At 50.3% G+C, this 21742-nt stretch overlaps 9 protein-coding genes across 9 annotated transcripts; 6 read left to right on the forward strand and 3 right to left on the reverse strand.

The window, feature by feature from the left end:
• Nucleotides 1-148: 148 nt before the first annotated feature.
• Nucleotides 149-2739, reverse strand: N7516_003223 (pre-mRNA-splicing factor CWC22; the record flags this gene model as incomplete). Its single annotated transcript, XM_057215943.1, has 2 exons — nucleotides 149-2666; nucleotides 2717-2739. The coding sequence occupies 2 exons, from the start codon at nucleotides 2737-2739 to the stop codon at nucleotides 149-151; spliced, it is 2541 nt and encodes an 846-aa protein (XP_057077826.1).
• Nucleotides 2740-2941: 202 nt separating this feature from the next.
• N7516_003224 (dolichol phosphate-mannose biosynthesis regulatory protein) lies at nucleotides 2942-3389 on the forward strand. Its single transcript, XM_057215944.1, has 3 exons — nucleotides 2942-3008; nucleotides 3062-3142; nucleotides 3196-3389. Exons 1-3 carry the CDS (start codon nucleotides 3006-3008, stop codon nucleotides 3379-3381), a joined length of 270 nt encoding a protein of 89 aa, XP_057077827.1. The 5' UTR covers nucleotides 2942-3005; the 3' UTR covers nucleotides 3382-3389.
• Nucleotides 3390-4682: 1293 nt separating this feature from the next.
• Nucleotides 4683-8078, forward strand: N7516_003225 (uncharacterized protein; the record flags this gene model as incomplete). The annotated part of the gene is made up of 1 exon (XM_057215945.1): nucleotides 4683-8078. The coding sequence occupies one exon, from the start codon at nucleotides 4683-4685 to the stop codon at nucleotides 8076-8078; it is 3396 nt and encodes a 1131-aa protein (XP_057077828.1).
• A 1149-nt stretch (nucleotides 8079-9227) lies between these two features.
• On the reverse strand, nucleotides 9228-12304 carry mph1 (3'-5' DNA helicase; the record flags this gene model as incomplete). Its single annotated transcript, XM_057215946.1, has 2 exons — nucleotides 9228-10363; nucleotides 10411-12304. 2 exons carry the CDS (start codon nucleotides 12302-12304, stop codon nucleotides 9228-9230), a joined length of 3030 nt encoding a protein of 1009 aa, XP_057077829.1.
• Nucleotides 12305-13199: 895 nt separating this feature from the next.
• On the forward strand, nucleotides 13200-13991 carry N7516_003227 (uncharacterized protein; the record flags this gene model as incomplete). Its single annotated transcript, XM_057215947.1, has 3 exons — nucleotides 13200-13317; nucleotides 13375-13659; nucleotides 13714-13991. The coding sequence occupies 3 exons, from the start codon at nucleotides 13200-13202 to the stop codon at nucleotides 13989-13991; spliced, it is 681 nt and encodes a 226-aa protein (XP_057077830.1).
• A 635-nt stretch (nucleotides 13992-14626) lies between these two features.
• Nucleotides 14627-15334, forward strand: N7516_003228 (HD domain-containing protein; the record flags this gene model as incomplete). Its single annotated transcript, XM_057215948.1, has 1 exon — nucleotides 14627-15334. The coding sequence occupies one exon, from the start codon at nucleotides 14627-14629 to the stop codon at nucleotides 15332-15334; it is 708 nt and encodes a 235-aa protein (XP_057077831.1).
• A 377-nt stretch (nucleotides 15335-15711) lies between these two features.
• Nucleotides 15712-16845, forward strand: cap2 (F-actin-capping protein subunit beta; the record flags this gene model as incomplete). The annotated part of the gene is made up of 5 exons (XM_057215949.1): nucleotides 15712-15740; nucleotides 15883-16262; nucleotides 16329-16598; nucleotides 16670-16717; nucleotides 16772-16845. 5 exons carry the CDS (start codon nucleotides 15712-15714, stop codon nucleotides 16843-16845), a joined length of 801 nt encoding a protein of 266 aa, XP_057077832.1.
• Nucleotides 16846-17142: 297 nt separating this feature from the next.
• Nucleotides 17143-17741, reverse strand: N7516_003230 (mediator of RNA polymerase II transcription subunit 11; the record flags this gene model as incomplete). Its single annotated transcript, XM_057215950.1, has 2 exons — nucleotides 17143-17607; nucleotides 17661-17741. The coding sequence occupies 2 exons, from the start codon at nucleotides 17739-17741 to the stop codon at nucleotides 17143-17145; spliced, it is 546 nt and encodes a 181-aa protein (XP_057077833.1).
• A 1297-nt stretch (nucleotides 17742-19038) lies between these two features.
• On the forward strand, nucleotides 19039-21556 carry N7516_003231 (putative transcription initiation factor TFIID subunit; the record flags this gene model as incomplete). The annotated part of the gene is made up of 5 exons (XM_057215951.1): nucleotides 19039-19248; nucleotides 19363-19501; nucleotides 19555-19598; nucleotides 19649-20463; nucleotides 20518-21556. 5 exons carry the CDS (start codon nucleotides 19039-19041, stop codon nucleotides 21554-21556), a joined length of 2247 nt encoding a protein of 748 aa, XP_057077834.1.
• Between the last annotated feature and the right edge of the window lie 186 nt (nucleotides 21557-21742).

Below are 21742 nucleotides of genomic sequence, written 5' to 3' on the forward strand. Positions count from 1 at the left end.
ACATTTGAGGAAATGGAACCTTGAATTGTCCACCATGAATAATCGATTTGCTCCTAATGAATCCCCGTAAGTTCGAATTCCTCGCACCAGACCGAATAAAAGAAGTACAGTTGTCGTATTTTCGCTCCAAATACGCACTATTTCATTATCAACAGTAACATTCGGACCACCCAGCCAATCCCAAAGAAGTCGGGATTAAAGCATCAGAGGCACCCGATTTATCTACGCCGAGGCGGTGTCCGCGAATGGGTCCGACCTCGTGATTCTGCCCGACGCCTGGGAGCAGGCGACCGAGAGCGAGAGGCAGAGTCTGTAGCCTCACGGCGTCGGCGGGGAGGGGGGAAACGGACTCGGACGAATGGCGTTTCGCAGCTCTGGATGCCGGCTCACGACGAGGCGGAGGTGTGATAGACCGGGAAACCGATCTGGAGTAGCTGCGGTTTCTCCGGGTAGGAGGGCTTTGGCCTCGGCGCGGCGGTGTGACAGACCGAGTAACCGAGCGGCGAGATCGATAGGGACTACGGCTTGGGCTTCGCGAGTCGTAGGAGCGGGAACGTGCTCGACTGCGCTTGGCCGGTGTGCGGGAGACGGATCGGGATCGGGACCGACTGTCTGATGTGTCACGACGACGACGGACTGGGGAACGAGAGCGTGAAGGTGTGTAGCTTCGGCCTCGGGAAGAGGGAGTGATGGAGCGAGAATAGGAACGTCCGCGGTCTCTAGATGGAGAGCGGGAGTACGAAAGGGACCGGGAACGGCGGGAGTGAGGAGATCCAGTGCATGTTGAGCACATTGAACGGGATCGATCAGATGGGGTGCGCGACGGGGATCGAGAGGCAGCTCGTGCAGCCAAAGCGGGCACTGTAGGACGGGGAAGATTTTTGAGGTATTCACGCATGTCCTCTGTCAATACACCCATACCGATACTGGTGAAGTAGTTGACAGAGAACCTAGTGTGGCGTGGGTTCTCCGTGGGGAAGAGACCCTCGAAGCTCGGTCGCAGTATATCATCCCTAAAGCGGGCTTGCAGTCCAGGCATACCGAGATTCTCTGCGAGGTTCTGGAACAGGATTTTGATGAAGATACGGCTGCTGGATGTGGTCTCCTCCTCGTTGAGATGAACCACAGACAAGACATGCCAGCCAATCGCATCGTTGCTGATGAGATGGCCGAAGAACTGGGCAATATTACGCAGTTTGTTTGTCTCGTAACGATGGATGGTATCGTAGTACTTGGCAAAGGCAGCCTCAAACAGGTCTGACCACAGTCGGTTGATCTTGGCGAATCGCTCTCCGATAAGGCCATAGAATTTGGAGTATGTCCGTTCCTGAGAGCAACATTCAATGATCATGGATGGAAGTTCATGCTCCAACCCGGCCGGCAGGTTGATCTTCATCAGCTTGTGGCAACATTCTTCGAAATCAATGCTGGACATGATTGTGAGGTAGATTGTTCGTCGAAGGTTGACCAGATCAGTATTGCTTTGATCCTTGATATCCATCTGTACTTCTTCTGTGTCGGATTCTTCCTCTTCGCTTTCATCTGACCGGTCCTCATCTTCCTCGTCACTCTCCTCGCCCAGGATCTCGGCCTTCAACTTCTTATAGGCCTCCTCGTGCTCCTCCCACTCCGCGTCAAACTTGAAGATGTTGAGAGTGTCTTGGGTTTCGAGCTCGTCATCCAAGCCGGCACGGTGTGTGATCTGATCTTCCTCTTCCACTAGGTCCAATTCCTCCTTGATTGCTGGGTTGTCCTTGTACCGATCCTTGCGCACCTGGAAGAGCACTTCGATCATGTATTGCACACGCTTATCAATATCGGCCTCGTGTAGAATGTTTCGGAATTGGTCAAATACGGCGAGTGCGATGGGAGCGTTCATTTCCTCCAGATGCTGACCAACTTCTCGAGTGAGACCCACAGCAATCTCCACGCTGTCGTCCGTTGGCTTGTGCAAAAGAAGTAACAGGACCTGAGCTGCCAGCATCTCGTGGGCGACTTGTTGATTGCAGAGGTGCGCAATGAAAGTTGTAGAGGAAATGCAAACTGCCTTGTCATTTCGCTTGAAGGCCTTGCGGAATTGGACAATCAACCTGGTAAGCAATAAATCACCAACCTGCGGAAGCTTGGTGTTGACGATAGACGCCATCGCTGCGTAAATTGGAGTGAAGGGCAAACTGGCCGCCTGCGCCTTCATAATCGACCGACAGAATAATCCTCTACCTCTCACCAAGTTCTCTGCAAAGAGTTCCGGGACAATGAACTTGATGTTGGAGACGTTGACTTTGTTGATAAGACCGTTGATCGACTTCTTTAAAGCTTCCCACGCCATGCGCTGGTATTCCTTACTCGTCTTGTCCGTGATTTGCGCCTGTAACGCACGGAGTCGGGCCGGGGGGATGTAAGTACCACCGGATCGCATGTTGAGCAGCTTTTCATATTCTGCTTTTGCTAAAGCCTGCTTTTGTTCCTCGGTCATCGGCTTGCGCGCCGCTTCGCGCTTCTCATGTTCACGAACACGTTCAGCGAGTTGCCGTTCTCTGTCGTCGACATGTTCTGCGTCGACGATGGGAACATCGGGACCTTCTCGAAGGGAGTCACCGGGGGAGATCGGCGACGATTTGGAGAGGGAGAACGAGACGGAGGTGAGCGTTTTCGAGTTGCTGCGGCTGGCGAGTACGACGCGCCCGGGGGAGGCGTGGGCACGCGCACTGCAGACTGGAGAACATCCGAATCGGACATTTTCAATGAGTAGAGAGGCCTCCGGGGTAGAGAGAAGGTTAGATTTACACCGGAGGGGGACGGTGGTTGCGAATCTCAGCCGGGACTGAGGTTACAAAATGATCCAAGGACGGTAGCAGGAGAAAGCTCTAGCGGGATGCACGTGACCAGAGGCCAACTAGGAACAACGGGAGCTCCTGAGATTCCTGGTAGTTCTGTCCAGCCCAGGATTCATCTACGTTCCTTCTTATTTCTTTTCTTTTTTGAACTCACCGCTCCTTATCAGAATGGTAAATGATCTAATCCCAATCAATCGACATACCCCCGACTGACTGTGCTTTAGCTGGGCCAACTCGTGGGATCCGTCATGCTTTTGGTCGCGACTGCGATCTTTCTCTACTACACTGCGTGGACCCTGTTAATGGTAGGTTAATTGATAATCATGTTTGGTTTTCCATGCTGATGTTTGTTCTACAGCCCTTCGTCGACCCCGGCCACCCTCTCCACGACATCTTCCCACCCCGTGTTTGGGCCATCCGCATCCCCGTCATCCTCACACTCTTGGGTTCTGCCGTAGTAGGCACCTTCATCGGAATTGTCATGATCAACAGCAACAAGAAGAAGGCAGCCAAGGCCAAAGCTGCGGCTAAGAAGAAGACCTGAGCGACCGTGGACATCAGACCAGAGGAGAGGGCAATTTTCTGTGACAGCACTTTGTCACATCAACCATTTCGAAGCTCAGTGGCTATCAAAATACATCTCAAGTTAATTAATTTTTGTTATATCGAGTGCCTTACAAACACTTTAACACCGGATATACTTTGGACCTCACCCGGGAAGAATAATAGAGGATACAGTGGCCATATATATATGTAAATGTATATATATTGGACCAAATTCATTTGCCATCAAAGCCTAAATCGTCATCTTTGCCCTTGCTGCATATGTCCTGTGACCTCGGCAGGAGCCAACGATGACGCCAGCCACTCCTTCAACAGCGGGCCAACTTTATTGACCAAAAACAAATAAGGAATGGCCATTCCTGTGGATAGGAAGGACGAAGGACATGGGTGGACTCGGATGTTGGCTTCTACCATGCAGTACCATGTCAAAAGCATGTAAGGGGGCGATATGAGCAGCAAGTAATGACGAGGGGGTGCGCAACATATGACTAAGACGATATGACTAAGACAGCCTTATCGGTGTTTGCATGGTTTGATAAGTTTCCCCTCATATGCGCATTGTTCATGTCGACCACAAGGTACATTGTAGAGTTGGGATTGGTGAACAGATAAACAAAGATAGACAAGGCAATAAGGCCGAGAATCAGATGGCTTTTCATTAGGAATGACACTGTCAGAGGGTTATTCCCGTGCTCTGACTCAGCCCCCCTTATTACATCCTATTACATCCTATTACACACCCTAATAGCCCCGTACCTGACTGGTGACCTGGGGTCAGCTCCCCTCCTCTTGCCCCCTCTCTTCTCTTATCGCGAACCATAACATCATCCTTCCTCCTTCTTGACTCATCTTCAGACTTCAACCTCATAACTTGTATATGCAAGTCATTTTGGATTACATTATTCTGCACCGGCTTGAATTATCTCAAGCTGTTGCTGTGTTGTGCTTATCTATCAAAGCTTCCCCGCGTGTCTAGAGTGATCTCCGCTCTAGATACGCCTTTAGTGGTGTCTGCAGTCACCACAACCCCCCTTATTTTTAAGGAACTGTCAACACAGGTATGCACTCCCAGTTTCTTCAGGTTGTTGTGATGTTTGATCATTTGATTAACTTCATGAAAGCCATCCCCTTCTTTAGTGATACCTCCCGAGGTCCCGGTTTCCAGTTAGGATCTCAAACAGAACGATCCTACATATCCGTTCTCAGACCACAAATAGGGTCCTGAGAGCGGCTTAATTCTGTTACCTCTCTATCGCCTCTCACTGAGGCATCATCTTTTGAATGCTCCCGGCCGCATCTGACGATCTCATCCGCCAGCACAGCCGTTTGCCTGAAGACGATAATTCCTTCGCCCCGGACCAGAACCGGATCATACCAGAGCATGAACCAAGTGCGAAAGGGAAAAAGAAGAAGGGCAAGAAGAACAAGGTGGCCAGGGCTGTAACTGGAACCCCGCCGGATGATATGTACGTATCCACCGGTGATTGCTTGGTTTCTAATGAATGCGTGCCATTAACGCCAGATTGCATGGATAGCCTCCCACCATCTGCCCCACCGGCAGAGGATTCTCTCTCTTACCCAGATCCCGAACCCCTTATTGAGCATCATGTAAAACCACATATCACGTCACCTGTTCTGGATGTCCTCGATTCCTTTGATGAGCCAGCTGGTGACGATCTCACTAGCCGCACCGATACATGGGCGCAGTCGGTGCCGTACGGAAAGAGCCCTCCCACCGATATTATCGATGGGGACATACCAAGTGCATCACTCCCTAGTGCATCGCCCTTGAACTTTCCAACAATTCAGGAGAGGGGTGGCTTCGGTCATCCTTCCTCGGCATCTCCTCAGACTCGAACTTTACCATCTAGCTACGGTAATGGCCACCGAAGTAGTCTGAACTCGAGGCAACAGTCTGTGGACAGGAGAAAGAGTCACTCTTACGGGAGCCCAATGAGCAATCACGCGCCTCCCCCTCATCTTCCTCAAGCACATTTCTTCGGAGCACCAGACATGGATATCCTTCCAACTCAGAATCGATCACCCACCGAAGGAGGTTATTCATTCTGTAGCTTTGATACTTTGCCTAGCTTGTCATCTAAAGGTTCACGGACAGGGATAAACGTCTTGCTGGTTGGGACAGATGGCACAGTGGAGATCCTCGCCATCGAAGATCGCCGGACTCGGCTCGTGGGGCAAATCACTGGATTAAATGGTCGTGTAATCGGGGCCCAACTCTTGCCTGGCAATCCATCCAGCGACCCATTTGCATCGTCCCGACCGCATGTGGCTGTGATTGTTCATGGACCGTTGCCACCAAACGAGGAGGAAGGTCGAGTCTCGTCTGCAACATCGGAGGCAAATGAAATTCCTCCTTCGACGAATCGCGGTCACTCTAACGACAAGCGCTCAACCCGAGACGACAAGCGCTCAACCCGAGACGACGTTCAGTTCTACCAAACCAGAGTTGAAGTTTACTCTTTCCGGACCGGCGAACATGTCTCCACCTTGTTTGCCAGCAAACCTGTGCCATGCCTAGAAAGTTTCCCTGGCCTCCCGTCCTTTGCACCCTCGCCTGTGGGAAAGTTGAAGCTCTTCACGACCGGTGCTTATATTATTTTAGCATCCGGGGTCAGTGGAGAAGTCTATGTTTATAGACACGTTCTATCCCCAGATACACCTGCATACCAGTGTCTGGGTAAGACATGGACTGGAGTTCAGTCCAAAGAAACCCGGCGTTATTCGGCTTCTTCGAGTTCTACAACTGATCCAGAGGGGACTCCGTCCGACTCTCCTCGTGGTTCTTCTGCCTTGGAAAGACCCATCTTAGCTGTGCAAGGGAGATGGCTTGCATTCGCTCCCCCATCCTCGGCCTACAGGGGATCAATCCAGGGCACTGTGCCTTCAAGTGTGATCCTCGGCAAGGTGCCAGGTATTGAAACTCGCAATCCCCCAGCTGTCCCCTCGGTGTCGTGTGCGACAGATGTAGGTGAAGGGGAAAGTTTTTTCGATAAAATGGCAAGAGGCGTTGCCCAAGAACTTGTGAGAGGTGCCCGTTGGATGGGTGATCAGGGAATGCAGGCCTGGAACAATTATTGGAACACCCAGCAAACATCCGGCACCTCCCCACGTCGGCCACCTCAGGGACCAGACCCCCAGACACAGGGATATGGATTATTCCCTCCAACTCATGCACAGGATACACAAACATCAGCCACAGAACCTGACACTGTATCCATCATCGACTTAAGACGATTTGAAGACGGCACAGATATACGAAATGTGTTTATTCACCCGGTCTCGACGTTCCAGGTCCCTAATGGTTGCAGCTTCTTGTCTCTTTCTCCGAACGGCTTGATGTTGTTCACAGCGAGCAAGAAGGGCGATGTGCAATATGTGTGGGATCTCATGCAGCTCAAGCACTGTCGGTCCATGGCTTTTATGGCTGATGACCAGACGGGACAGAACCCAAATGTGCGCCAGATTGCTAGATACGCGCGGTTGACTACATCTAGTATTGTTGACGTGATTTGGACGGCGCCGGTGGGTGATAGATTGGCTGTAATTACACGTAAAGGCACCATCCACGTTTTCGACCTACCTCGAAGCGCATTTCAATGGCCCCCATTCCGCCGCGCAAAGCCTACTTCAAATAGGTCGCCGGCTGCTAACCCCATGGCCGATGAGGTGACTGGTCAGACCGCCAGTGGCAACCCATTGTCAGCGGCTATGAAGTTGGTTGGCGGTAAAACGCAACCATTTTTCTCCGCTGTTCGGGGTCGTGTCCCGTCCACGGGCGCTGCATTTCCCAATATGAGTGGATTTGCGTTACCTTCTGCAGCCAGTGTAAAAAGCGGGAAGGTTGTCGCTGCAGGCCTAAGCAAGTCAATGGGCGCCGCAACGGGTACGGTGAATACTTTGCGCCATGTCGGAGAGAACCGTTTACACTTGCCAGGGCTAGCTCGAGACCCTGCACCTTCCCGGGTGACGTGGATTTGCAGCAAGGGCCTCATATTCTTGGGTGTTATGGATGGCGGGTACTTCAAGATGTACCGCCTCAAGCGTGCTACTGTACCCGGCCACAAGAATCGACAGCCTCACTCTGTTGTCGGCGGTAAGGAGTCTCAGATCAAACTACCTGACAATCTCCAGGGTCCTTGTGGACCGGCTCCTTTGTCTGCCTTTGATCCAGAACTAGCTGTCCATGCCTCTCTTGTTCTTCCTTCGGTCAGCTCTCAGCCATCTAGTGCTGCACGACCGCTTTGCCAGCCTCTCTCGCAGGCTGAGATTGAGACAAATACCCCATACCAGCCGTTCCACACGGACCAGCGGGTTGGTTTGAGTGTCTTCTCCTCTAGCAGCGATGCAAGTGAGCCGAGTGGACAATGGGTGTTTGGCAATGACATCCCGCTGATCAAAGTGCACTTGAGGTCATTCAGCAGCTCCAGCGATGACCATGGCGATGACGAGGATGAGAACGCCGTCATCCATGGACATTCGCTTGGGGCTGGTGGTGATATAGAAAACCTTATCACTCTTGGAAACAGCACCGGCAATGTGGAGGAAGTTGTTATCACCACCCGCCGCAAGAAGAGACACTCCACTCCACTGAAAGCCGACGACGGTTTCTTTGAGGACGATTGCGAGGTGCTTGACTTTGCTCGGGACCGAGTCTGATCGACTCGACATTCCTTCTTTATCGTCTTATTTCTGCTCTACACTCTTTGCATTGATTTAGAAATTGTGTTCGCGCGGCGTCGCTGATCGCAATTGGAGTCTGGTGCTTCCTTTTTCCTCTTCTCTCCCATCCTTTCGATTTTATCTTGTTTTGACTTTTTACATACTAAACACTTGCATAAACCCATACTATCTATCTTTCTCTCGAGGTGGGTTGTTTTCGGCTTTCTGATTTCTTTGCTCTCGAATTGACCTTACACGTTTGATATCGTTCACCAACACACAAATACCCAAATACCCAGATCCAGCCCCGGACGTTCTTGGAGTTTTTTATGTTCTGATAGATGGGAGGCTCGGCATGATTTACAGCCAGGTTTGTCTCTCTTTTTTTTCTAAAGGCAGTGGGAGTGATATGCACCCTTTCAACAAGCCCTAAGCTAGAATGGAATACAATCACCAAGAAACAGATAGCTGCAAAGCACCAAAAAAAAAAAATACAACGTATTGCATGAATACATACTACGTAAAAGTGGCATTAGGAACGGGATAGGCAGCGTTAAATATGTATATTCCATCATTCCAAGGCTATTATAACACGATCTTACATACAATGACATATATATAGCCGCGACTCTTAACCAGCTACCGAACTCATGGCCTAGTTCTATGCAACGTGAGGACCATTTTGAAAGAAGTTCGCTTTTTTTGGCTCGTTCGCGAAGGTGTATACATATGTAGTTATTACACCTTCGCACCAGTTTCATCTAATACGGATGTTTTTAAAAGTAAATGATTTCATGAGAATTATCCACTGTATGCAATGGCATTCCTATTCGAATGTGGTATGAATCCTCCTATATCCAAAGAGCATCCAACGCCTGTCTCTATTTCATCACTCATCACTATCTTCAATAATTGGTCTGTTCGGTTTCGGACCTTTAGGTTTCGACCCACTACTAAACAAAAGGCTAGCATCCATGAGCTCAAAATCGGAGCCAGAATCACCAAAGTCATCACCTATGAAGGCAAAAGGATCGTTCTTCTGCTTGGGTTCATGTTCTGGAGATAACAAAGAAACAACCTCCCCGCCAGCGGGGTTTGCAGTGGCCTTGGTGGAAGTTCGCCGAGCAGTATTTTTAGACGGTGTCTTCAAGGGCTTTGAGTTGCGCCGAGGCTTCTTATTTGAATCACTCCGGACAGTTTGACTGGATTCGTCTGACGAGGGGGTTCGCGGGCCAAAATCTCTTTGAATCGATGGTCGCAGTCAGGGCCGGCGTCGTGCATCTTCTGTAAGGCTTTTACCATGCGTTGCGTGAGAGACCCATGCTTGACGTTCTTTGTGGGTCTTTCCATGAGTTGCAAACGTGGAAAGGCGTCGTTGCGAGGGAATCGGATGAACTGCGGAGAAGTGGCGCCGATGTTCTGATAATGATGTTCAAGATCATTTTGCTCACTCACGCTAAGGACAACATCCTCCACTGACGGAACATCCACAGGCTCGGGTGTGGGGGATCGGGGCCTCTTTTTGGGGGTGGCTGCTTTTCTGGGTGCAGTGGCTTTCTTCTTCTGGGGTTTGTCGCCATTCAAAGTCGAGGCTCGTTTAAACCCTGTCTCCACATCATCAGGCATGTGGAATACCTTGGCAGGTCGCTTTGGCGCTCTCCCTTTGCGTTTCGGCTCGGGGAGTTCTTGCTGCGAGTTCTCTGGGGGTATATCGATGTTTCGTTTATCAGGCACTGGACGGACGCCCGCGGGTAAGATGCGCGCAGAACGATCGTCGTGGAACGTGAACCGTGCGCCACTGGCAATCATTTGCTGCATCTTTTCGTAATTATCTTTCGCTTTGATGTAGGAGTCTTCTTCTTTGCCTTTCATCAATAGCAGAGTGATGTTACCAGCCCGCTTACGGCCAGTTCGACCCATGCGCTGCAGCATGCGAATGGGCGATGCCGACGAGTCATAGCACACGATCAGATCGACCTCTCCAATATCCAATCCTTCCTCGCCGATGGAGGTGGCAACGATCGTGTTGTATGTGCCTTTCTTGAAATCCTCAATAATTCTGAGCTGTGTTTTCTGGTCCATGCCTTCAGAGCCTTTGGCGCTTGATTGACCCACGAAAACATGAGGTCGAATCATGGGCTCGTATCTTTTGAGAACTCTCGTGACCTCTTCGGCACTATCACGGAAATGCACAAAGATCATGACACGGGTGGCAGGGTGACCAGTGCCGTCAGGTAACTCTTTCCCTTCCCCCTGTCCATAAAGTGATTCAAAATCACCGACTTCAGATATTCCAATTTCGGGTGGCCAATAAACTCTGGATTCTTACTCCATGGTTCAAGATGGCCAAGTAGTTTCTTGAAACTATCATCTTGTACAACTTGCTTTTGATATTTTCCACCTCCGCCTTTCTGTCCCTCGGAGCTTGATTTGAAATGAATGACATGGCGATAGAATGGCACGATGCCGTGGTACTTGAGGAGATCGATAGCGTGGGCCAGGCTAGCAAGAACAGTGAAAATGGAGTTGACTTTGCCCTTCAAGCCGAAATGGGCATTCCGACCAGCGTCGGACTGCATCCATTGTTGCCTCGCCACCGTAAGACCATACGCAGTCAGTCCCATAGGGTCACGTCCCCAGTAGGCGTTGAGAGTCCGGAGTTGGTCAAGCAAGGGCTGCAAGGCAGCAGACATCAGGTCCATACAGAAAATCATTTCATCTGAATTCTCGAATGTTTCGATTTCGATATTGCGAGCGTGAACGTACTCGCGAATGTCAATCGAGTTCTCCGTCCGGATTTCGACACGTGCTATGTCCAGGCCATCAATAACCGCCTGTACCGATTCGACTGTTGATCCCGGCGTTGCTGTGAGTGCGAGCACGCGGAAACTGTTGTTGAAGCGCCGAAGGAATTTGACCACCTCCACGTATGCATACGCACCCGTCGCGCGATGAGCTTCATCAACGACCAACAACACGATTCGCTTGGGATCGGCGATTCCGGTCTTCAGGTCGTTGATCAGTGTTTGGGGTGTCATGAAAAACACCCGCTTTGATTTCCACTCTTCGGCGCGAATCCCCGGCGATGCCCCTCCTGTGAGCATGGTCGACTCCGAACGTGGGATTCCGGCAATATCCAAGCAGGCCGATACCTGCTGCGAAACCAAGGGTTTCGTTGGTGCTACAAAAATAATTTGTGAATCTTTCGTCCAGCGAAACCAATTCAGCATAATTGTAGCTGCTATGAATGTCTTTCCCAAACCCGTTGGCAAGGCCACGAGTAGATTATGAAACAGGCCTGCCTGAGTAATGTTGAACTGGTAATCTCTAGTTTTACCCAAATTCGTGGGGTAGACCCATGTATGCAAAGCATCTTTAACAAGTTTGTGTTGCGTTGGTGGTTCGGTCTTCTCTGGTGGGCCCCAGTCTTGTTGACGCGGTATCAAGACCTCAGGGTTTGGAGCAACCATGCCGAATAATGTGCTCTGTTTGAGGTGTGGTTGTCGAATTGGGCCTCGGGATTGACTGAAATGTGGGGTTGCAGAATGGACTGGTCGTGCTACTGGTGATAATAATGGCGAAGAATCAAATGCACCTTCAGGTATGTCCTCCAGCTCAAACGGAACATCCGGCAGGGCATGCGTGTCTTCCTTTTCCGACGGGGCAAGCTTTTTGGGAGCTGTATTGTTTGATAAACTTTGGGGTTTGGATACCGCCCTGGTTGTTTTCTCCTCCTCAAATGAATCTATTGAAGCTGCAATAGCGGCCATCAACTCCTCATCATCATGGATATGATTCCTGTCCTGTCCGCCGCCACCACCATCACCATCTTGCAACCTGGTTTCAAATTTTGCCGGGGGAGGTTTTGTAACAGGCTTCTGCCATCGCGGACCTCGTATTCGTTCCGGGCTTGAGGAGGGCTGGGTGAGTTGCGTGACGAACATGTCATTTTGGACACTCGCTTGCTTCAGTACACAGCTCTTATTTTTGGGACGATCCTGGTATTCTTCAAAGCCATGAGGTGATTCTTGCCGTCGTGAGGGCAAATCATCATCCTCCATTTCAGAGAATGAGTCGATCGAAGAGCCGTCATCTTGACCTTCGCTCTCTTCCCCGCGATTTCGAACGCGGCGGCGTTTTGCGGGACGGGAGGGGCCATCGGGGGTCCCAGGGACTACGAAGTCGTCGTCATCGAAGTAATCCGACTCGGAATCTGTCGACATCGCGTGGATAGTTGAAGGGCATTCGCATTGCACTACGGAATGGTCGTCGCGTCGCGTCGCGTAGTCAGGTGATGGGGCTATGTTTGTATGGTTTGCACTGTACCCTTGTGTATGCAACTAAGCAAGTCTTTGAATGCACTTCATCTCTTGAATGGCCGAGCCTAGCGTGTTTATCATATTGAACATGTGCCTAGTCTCATTGCCCCTCATGTTCTGTTTTGATATTCCACCTGACAAAAGGTAGCCCTATCATTGATTATTGTGTACAATGTACTCTGTCCGGAGTAACTAGTTACTAGTTAGCTAACTACTGACAATCTCAACACTTGTCTTTCCTATTCTTTGTGACTTTCAAGGTTCTCCTGCCAAGCCCTATGAGCCAATAGGAGTTGGCAATATAGTACAGTGAAAAAGAAATTGGTCCCTTACTCACACGCTAATGTCTGAAGTCAATCAATACTGTCCAATTTGACAGTTCCTTTGTCCCCCAGGGTCTCAATTTGCGATAAAACAGAAACCCCCTTCCTAAGGGGGAAAAGGGGAGATTATCCTGCATGATATCCTTGTCCGGGGAAGTAAGATCATCGTCGTGCATCACCTGGATGGACTTGGTCAATTGAAGCCAAAGCGCCAACTCTAACTTCCTCAGATTAAGTCTGAGACATCAAAATGGGAATTTGTGGTATATCTTTTTCGTCACTGGAGTTTGTTTTGAGGAAAAGTCAGTCCATGTCAGGGTCAAGGGTGTCCGTTTGCTTGGTGGGCTTGTTATCAATAATGTTTTAATACTTCGCTGTTTGCTCTTCTCCCACCCTACATCTCTGTCACTCTTTTCTTCAATACACTGTCACTTCTTACCAACAAGTTTTCATCTCTTAATACACTTTCACTCAGCATGAAGTTCAGCATCCTTGCTCTCTCGGCCTTGCTGGCTTTTGCCGCTGCCGCAGACACTACCACCGTGAACCCTTCAATCATCACCACTACTCCCGAGATCGAGTGCACAAAGAGCTGTAAGCTATCCTTTCTCATTCTTGCCTTAGCTTGATACTGACCCAGTTCAACTCTAGGCGAAGTCACGGATATCTGCTGCACAGCCAAGTGCTACCACGTGCCCTGCCCCAGCGATAACCAGGTAAATGACACCAACGACTGTGTCTCTGGCTGTCCCCAGGGTACTGGCTCTCCGGCCGACATTCAGAAGTACACCGAGTGTGAGCAGTCCTGCTACAAGTCGCACTTCTGGGGTGGCAGTGGCAGTGGTGCAACTGTTACCCACTCTTCCACCACCTCCACTGGCACCGGCAGCACTGCCACACGGACTAGCTCCGACTCGTCAAGCACTGATTCCAAGTGTATGTCTATATTCATTTTTGTTGATACGGAACTCTGCTAACATCAGCCTTCAGCTTCGGGCAACAACGACAACAACGGCAACAACGGCAACAACGGCAACAACGGCAACAACGGCAACAACGGCAACAACGGCAACAACGGCAACAACGGCAACAACGGCAACCATGATAAGAACGACAACCATGACTCCTCCTCCTCCTCCTCGGGAACTGCTACCAGCTCCTCTGGATTCTCACAGCAGACCGCCAACGCCAACGCTGCTGCTAATGCCAATCTCGGTGCCTCCGCTGCTGGCCTCTTCGGCTTGGTTGTTGCTGCCTTTGCTCTGTGAGCAAGATGGATTAGGTATTCGGCCTACCACCTTGTAATTCGGCACAGTAATACGGGAATATCCCTGATCTGGATCTATGAGGTCCTGCTGACCATGTCACATAATTTTACTTTCTTCCGTGTGATATGGAGCCAGCCTTTCTTTTGAATGGAATGATAATGATTTTCAAATAATTTTCAACCGGTGGACTCACATTCAACCAAGATCCTGTAAAATAATCTCTCAACAGTTTATTGGTCCTCACCAGAATGCGTTCGTTGCAGGTCAGTCCCCGCGAATTTGACACCCCACATGTACAATATAGGGACCTGCCTATATCTTCAATAAATATTTAGCTGTTTACACAATGCCACGGATACACAGGTTGCATACAACGTAGGATTGCAATATGCGTCCCGTGGCTATCTCCCCAGGTATGAGTTCATTCATTCACCGCCAAATTTGTTTACTGCGGGGGAAATTCTGTGTTTTTCTTCAAAATATGGTGCTGTTGCCTGAGGATATAGCAACCAATAGTTACCTTGCTATAAAAGTCCAACTTGCCCCGTTGGCCTAAGTCCTGGGTACCATTCAGTTCGTATCATCGGACCGAAAAATTCCCCAATCCCCCAACAACCGGATTGAAAGCACCCACAATGGATGATACCAGCGAAGAATTCCAAGCGCTCTTCAGCGAGATGTCCGCTTTCGTGACAGACTGCATGTCAGGCCACGACCCATCTCATAACCCGGCACACGTCCACAGAGTGGGAGCGCTCGCCAACAAGATCCTAGAAGCAGAGCGGGCACTGCACCCGGCAACACAATACAACGGGGCAGTTGTCAAACTTGCAGCACTGTTGCATGACATTGGTGACAGGAAGTACCTTTCAAAGATGAATGCAGCTCCTGGAAGCGAAGAACTCGACCCAACGACGATGGTGCAGCATGCCCTCCTTGCGCGGGGTGCGACGCCAGAACTCGCATCCAGGGTGCAGAAGATTGTGTCACATGTTTCTTATACAACTGAATGCAAGGATCCGGCATTGATCCGAAGGATGATTGATGAGGATGGGTTCGTCGAGCTTGGCGTTGTCCAAGACGCTGATCGACTTGATGCTATCGGGGCTGTTGGAATTGGCAGGTGTTTTACCTTCCTTGGAGCTGTAGGGAAGAAGTACTGCGTCGATGGGAAATGGGAGATGGATAATTCCATTGAACATTTTGGGGACAAATTAGTTAAGCTGGAAGGGATGATGAAGACTGCCACGGGGAGGGAGATGGCAAGGGTACGGACTGAGAGGTTGAATATATTTGCAGGGTGGTGGCAGCAGGAGATAAGTCTCGCTTCTGGATCTCCTTAAGAGACTGAAAATCTCATTTTACATACATCCATGGAAATTTATTCTCTCCAATACTTGCAAAAGGCCCTGAAGATCCAACAATCCGATACTAATCTGACTTTCCTACTAAGAAGATCTTGCAGAGTGAGCGTATTTCATACAATAAATTCAGAATCAAAGTTAATCAAAGTTAATAAAGAAGGTTTCAATACCCATATCTGTAGCTATACGTTTGTGTAGTCTTTTATCGTCTTTGTATAGATGTTGTCGAAGTTGATAATATTGCGCTTGTTATATATATCACGTACTGCCACGCACGAAATATGCACGCACCTCATCCGCCCAAGATCAACACCGCCATTCATCAAGCAACAGGTATACAACCAACCTTCGCAACCATGGCTGATGCACAATTTGACAGCGCGCTGTGAGTAACCCATCTCGCCACCAATATCGCACTACAGACCCCTTTGCCCCCCAACCATGACACCCGCCTTGACAATCCCAAACCCCGAGACAACCCCGCCCCATGCTGTCGGAGACAAGTGAGCTGACCACCCCTTCTGCAGCGACCTCCTTCGGCGCCTAAACCCGCGGGATACCAAGACCAACTTGCAAGCGATTACCTCAATTGTCCCTGAACTCACCGAAGACCTCCTCTCCTCCGTTGACCAGCCCCTGGAGATTCGCCGCTGCCCGCAGAGCAACCGCGACTATCTACTCTGCGACTACAACCGCGACGGTGATAGCTACCGGTCACCATGGAGCAATGAGTTTGATCCTCCGCTTGAGGATGGTACCGTGCCCAGTGAGCGAGTGCGCAAGCTCGAGGTTGCCGCCAACGAGTCGTTCGATGTTTACCGCGAGCTGTACTATGAGGGAGGTGTGGGGAGTGTGTATTTCTGGGATTTGGACGATGGATTCGCCGGCGTGATTCTATTGAAGAAGGGTGCGTTATGGACTGACTACGGGTTACTTTCTATGTTTTGGATTGCTAACTGTGTCTCTTGATTAGGTGTCACCCCGGGTTCTCAGAGCTCCGGCGAATGGGACAGCATTCACGTTTTCGAGGCCACCGACCGCGCTCGCATGTCCCACTACAAACTCACTAGTACCGTTATTCTCCACCTGGCCAACAAAACCGAGGCTCTTGGTGATATGGACCTCAGCGGGAACATGACTCGCCAGGTGGAAGTTGACCTGCCTGTGGAGTCGGATGCTAGCCATGTTGCCAATGTGGGCAGGCTGGTGGAGGATATGGAGTTGAAGATGCGAAACTTGCTGCGTATGTTTCCTTGTCTCGTCGCCATTTAATGGCTTGGGGAGTTTGTGCTGACCTAGGCTTTTACACCACAGAGGAGGTTTACTTCGGCAAAGCGAAGGATGTCGTTGGCGAGCTCCGAAGTAAGTGGATGCACATAATATCTATGCCGTTGCAATATGCTAACATGAACCTAGGCTTGGGCCCATTGTCTGATGCGAACAGAGACCGGGAAACCCAGCGGGAAATGATCATGTCCATGCAGAAGTAGCCATGTTTACTGTTCCGACAAATATCCTGCTCGGCTAGGCCGATGAACTATACCTGTCGTTGCGTTTTCGTTTTGTATAGCGTAGTTCTGTGAATATCCTCGAACACTCATCCATACACATTTTGCGCCTAGGATTGGTTACATATGTACTTGGCACTCTGTAAATATATGTATCATCTTCCAATGGGACTCATTGTATCCGTAATTTCCATGCTAGTGGCAGGATATAGCCTGGGGTATCATAAACGCATCAATCAAAACCAACCAATCGCGCCGAATTAGCAGATAGCACACCATTCAATCCACCTGCATGTCCTCCGGTTGATTCGCTGGCCTAGAGTCCTTATTTGTCTCGGAAGGCTTCTGCATCTGCTCAACGAATTGACGAGCAGCCGCCCACAACTCAGCCTCCTTATCTTTTCCAACTGTATCCTTCCGGCTATTGAGTCGGCTGATATCCAGTGAATTTGGAGCTCGCGATTTAGCTCCCGCGACTCCTTCGTTTCTGGCTCCAGCTTTTGTGTCCCCTGCGCGTGAGGTCCTCTCGGGCCCTACGAGAGATGATTCCTCTAGGGAGTAGATCTGGCGGCGGAGGGAAACGTCGGCTGAGGAGAGAAGCGCGAAGTATTTTGCGCTTGCTTCTTTGAACCGTGTTTTGTGCGAGTCGAGTGATCCATCTGGTGCAACGGAAGAGGGACCCGGTTTGGCGTTGGTCAAGGCTTGGATCGCGAGACCAGCAGATTCAAGAAGTTTGGTAATATCCTAAGGAATAAGTATCAGTAAATGGTTCCTCATAATTTATATGACCGTAGTACCTTGTCCATATCATTCAGCTGTCGAATGCGATCGGCGGAGGTAAAGCCAGGTAACTCTTGCGGCGGTGCGTCTTCTCCCATGCTGACTGGTTGGGGTTATACGAAGGGGAAAAAATTAGATAGCTGCTCTGTACGGTTTAATTCCACCGGCCTTTCGATTCTCCAACAAGAGATCGAGATTGCCGTGGAGATTGGGATGGTTGTTGGTTGCGATCACGTGCTGTAAACTGGGGAGGTCTTAATAAGCGGTGAGGTAGCGGGCCCAGCTCGTCGGGATATCAAATTCAAGATATCAAATCCACTAACTATTCTATTGTTGAACGCTCAAAGTCCCATATACCTGTGGGCACTATATACATTAGACAAACACTGATAGGTGACCGCCTAAGTCCACCATATAAATCGCCGGCCATTGTACGCAACCCAGCTCTGTTGCCATCCTCCGCCGCGATTTGAGGTTTGAAGTTGTCGATTAGTCGTCGATTATGTCGGCACCAGGCGGGGCCCCAAGCCCTGGACCACGCAGTGGCAGTATGGGACCAGGTGTAAACGGAAATGGGATGGCGATGCCTTCCCAGCAACCATTACCTGGAACTCCCGTTCATTCTGCACCGACTCCAGGGCCCAGTGCACCACCAAGCGGTGCGATGTCACAACAGAATTTGAACCAAATAGTAGGTACCGCTGTGATTTATTTATGCGTTGTTCGAGAAGTTCTCCTCGTTCCCCTTGATTGTCCCTTTGCGATGATTGTTCTTGGCACGATATGCCCGTCCTATGTGTTTCGGAATCAGCCGAGTTTGAGAGGCTTGATATATGGCGACGTTTCCACTGGATCCCCCAGAACGTGATGATGGAGATTCAAGACAGAGGTCTCTAGGGCGTTTTGCCTCAACGCCGACGGTATTGAAGATGCCACGAGCCCTGGAGCACCCTGTTCATTATCTATTGCAGCTCTTGGATGATGATCGATGTCCATGGTTGAAACCCCAAGTGCGCACGACAATGTCGGCCATTTGGTTGATACGACAAAGCCAGGAACTCCTCGTCCATTAGTCACTACTGCCTATGTATGATGACGGAAGTCCATGACGGAGGACCGTGCGGGTTTCTCTGCAATGCCGACAATATGGTTCATTTCACAGACCTCGAAGAGCGTTGGTACCTAGCTGCCGTTGCCTAGAACGAATTCAGGGCATGTGACTGAGAAACCGAGGCATCCCAACTCAGAGTCATCCACGATTGTCTTCACCCGGTTCTCATCAACAACCATTCTTCACACTTTCACGATTATCATTTTCCTGTCAACTCATACTTTTCTTTCATCTTTACATAACACACATCGCCTTTGCAAAATATCACCAGAACTGCTGTGGCTATGCCAACTCGAGACGAGGATTGGCAGCCTTCTCGCCGCCGCCGTGCAGCTCGCCGGCGCCCATACCCGGCCTCACCGGCCAAGAAGACCGAGAAGATACAAAAGCCGGTGGAGGCTGAAATGACTCCAGCACAATCTGTGCCGCATTCACCCATCGCGAAGCCTTTGCGGCCCCTCACCCCTGAGGAGATACGCGAACGTGAACAGGCTGTCTGTTTGCTCACTTAGAATGCACCCGCCCATCATGCCCTGCTTGTCTTGCGATTTTTGTGTCTATTCAAATAAGTTTAGTTGAATCTCACGCTGACTTTGGATCTTTTCTAGGTTATTGATTATTTGGCCAAGAAGGGCTACAGCCGTACAGAGGCAATGTTACGCATGGAGTCTGCCAACCAGGAGATTGATGGGCGTCCGCTCCCTCAGCTTGGGGAGGATTCTCGTCCTAAGACTCGACAAGGCTTTGGTGAGCTGCTTATTCCACCAGGTGATTAAACATGCCAACTAATACATTTCAAGATTTACTGAAGAATTGGGTTGAGGAAAATCTTGATCTGTACAAGGTGCGACAAACAAGAAGCGACTTGACAACTCGATGCTAATTCTCTCACAGCCTGAACTTCGGCGTGTTCTATGGCCGTTGTTTGTGTATTCCTTTTTCAATATGGTCACTTCATTCTATCCTCAGGATGCGAAGTCATTCTTTGAAACCAACAAGAACATGTTCCTCCCTGAGCATACCGACGATGTCCGCCATTTCGAGCCTATCAGCTTGCCGGAGCATCTGCAGGACAACTCCGTTGCTAAGCTTTATCGAAGCAACAAATACCGCGTTGTTTTAAGCAACCCCGCCTACACCAATCTTCTCCAGTTCCTAGAGAGCAAGGATAAAGAGGGAGGTTCTGTCATGAACGCTATTCTCAGCAGCTTTTGCTCGGTGAAGACTTTGGACCGGGCAGCAGATGACCGATTCAGTTTCGCCGCCATGTTGAACCAGATCAGTGCGGACCAGACCTTCCCGGCTGAGGATGAAGGCATTCCGGGACACCACCCCGGCTCGGCTTATACCGGTGACAATCCGGCCATGGCCGGCACGCTGCCACGCCTGAAGCTCGGAAGACTCCCCATGGAGCAACTTCTGGAGGAGGACGTGCGCGCTGAACTAGCCGAAGAAGATGCGAAACAACCTCCTGCCGCTGGCCGTAACACGCTCATTCAAGAGTTCGACCAAATGATTAAAAATGAAGATGAGGACGAAGCACCTAATCGTGCAGATCTTCCTTTCCCTCAGTCCACTGCTCGTGACGTTCAGATTGAGGTGAAGAAGGTTATGGAACATCGCGACCGGTTCGAGATCAAGGCTCGCACAGGTGGTGTCGGTCCTGGACTTAGTGTGTGCATGTTCACATTCCACAACACTTACGATGGGTATGTTCAGCTGAACAGTCCTCTCAACACAGAGCTTTACTAACAAATACACAGAGTTACTTGCATGGACTTTTCAGATGACAGCCAGGTTGTTGCCGTCGGATTCCAGCAGTCGTATATTCGAATTTGGAGCCTTGATGGCACAAACATTCAAGCTGCTGACCCTGACCTCGATAACTCGCCACCTGCCAGTTCGCGCCGCCTTATCGGTCATGCTGGTCCCGTCACCGCTGTTTCATTCCAGCCCTGCGCATCTGCTCGCGAAGGCCTTTCGGGTGATGATAAGGTCGCCACTAATGCACGCTGGCTGCTTTCATCATCCATGGACAAGACTATTCGACTTTGGTCTCTTGATAGCTGGCAATGTATGGTCGTATACAAGGGCCATGACCGCCCTGTTTGGGACCTTAGCTGGGGACCCTTTAGTCACTACTTTGTCTCCGGTGGATCTGACCGGACTGCCCGTTTGTGGGTGAGTGACCAAATCCGCCAGCAGCGTATCTTCGTCGGCCATGACCATGATGTTGATGTCGTCTGCTTCCATCCCAACTCCGCATACATTTTCACCGCCAGCTCCGATCACACTGTTCGCATGTGGGCTGTTTCAACTGGTAATGCTGTCCGCATGTTCACTGGCCACACTGGCAGCATCACCGCGATGGAGTGCAGCCGCGATGGAAAGCTCCTGGCATCCGCCGATGATCAGGGCTGCATCATCTTGTGGGATCTGGCTCCTGGTAGACTGCTGAAGCGTATGCGTGGCCATGGCAAGGGTGGAATCTGGTCTGTCAGCTGGAGCGTGGAGTCCACAGTGCTGGTCTCCGGTGGAGCTGATGGTACCGTGCGAGTTTGGGATATTGCTGGTTCTCAGGAAACCAATCAAGGTGGTCGTATCATCGGCGAAACAGGCACTGGAACCAGACTTGATGCAGCCGCAAACCCCTCGACAAGCCAGACCAAGAAAAAGAAGGGAAAGGACGTCGTTGTCACGGCCGACCAAATCAGCGCTTTCCCGACTAAGAAGTCTCCTGTCTACAAGGTCAAGTTCACCAATATGAATTTGGTGGTGGCTGGCGGTGCCTATTTGCCTTGAAGGCATTTAGATCCGTTTTCCTCGGCGTCATACGCTTTTTCTTTTCTCTTTCTCTCTCATAATACCCTTACTCCTCCTTGTATTATCACATCCATTTTCACGATCCGCGCATGATGATTCCGTTTGATGGAATCCCGGTGGCGTTCGGAATCTTGAAAACTTGATTCTCGGTGTTTATCGATGGAG

The sequence above is a fragment of the Penicillium verrucosum genome (assembly GCF_028828655.1).
Source record: "Penicillium verrucosum strain IBT 35672 chromosome Unknown utg000001l_segment0_segment0, whole genome shotgun sequence".
NCBI classification, from domain to species: domain Eukaryota; kingdom Fungi; phylum Ascomycota; class Eurotiomycetes; order Eurotiales; family Aspergillaceae; genus Penicillium; species Penicillium verrucosum.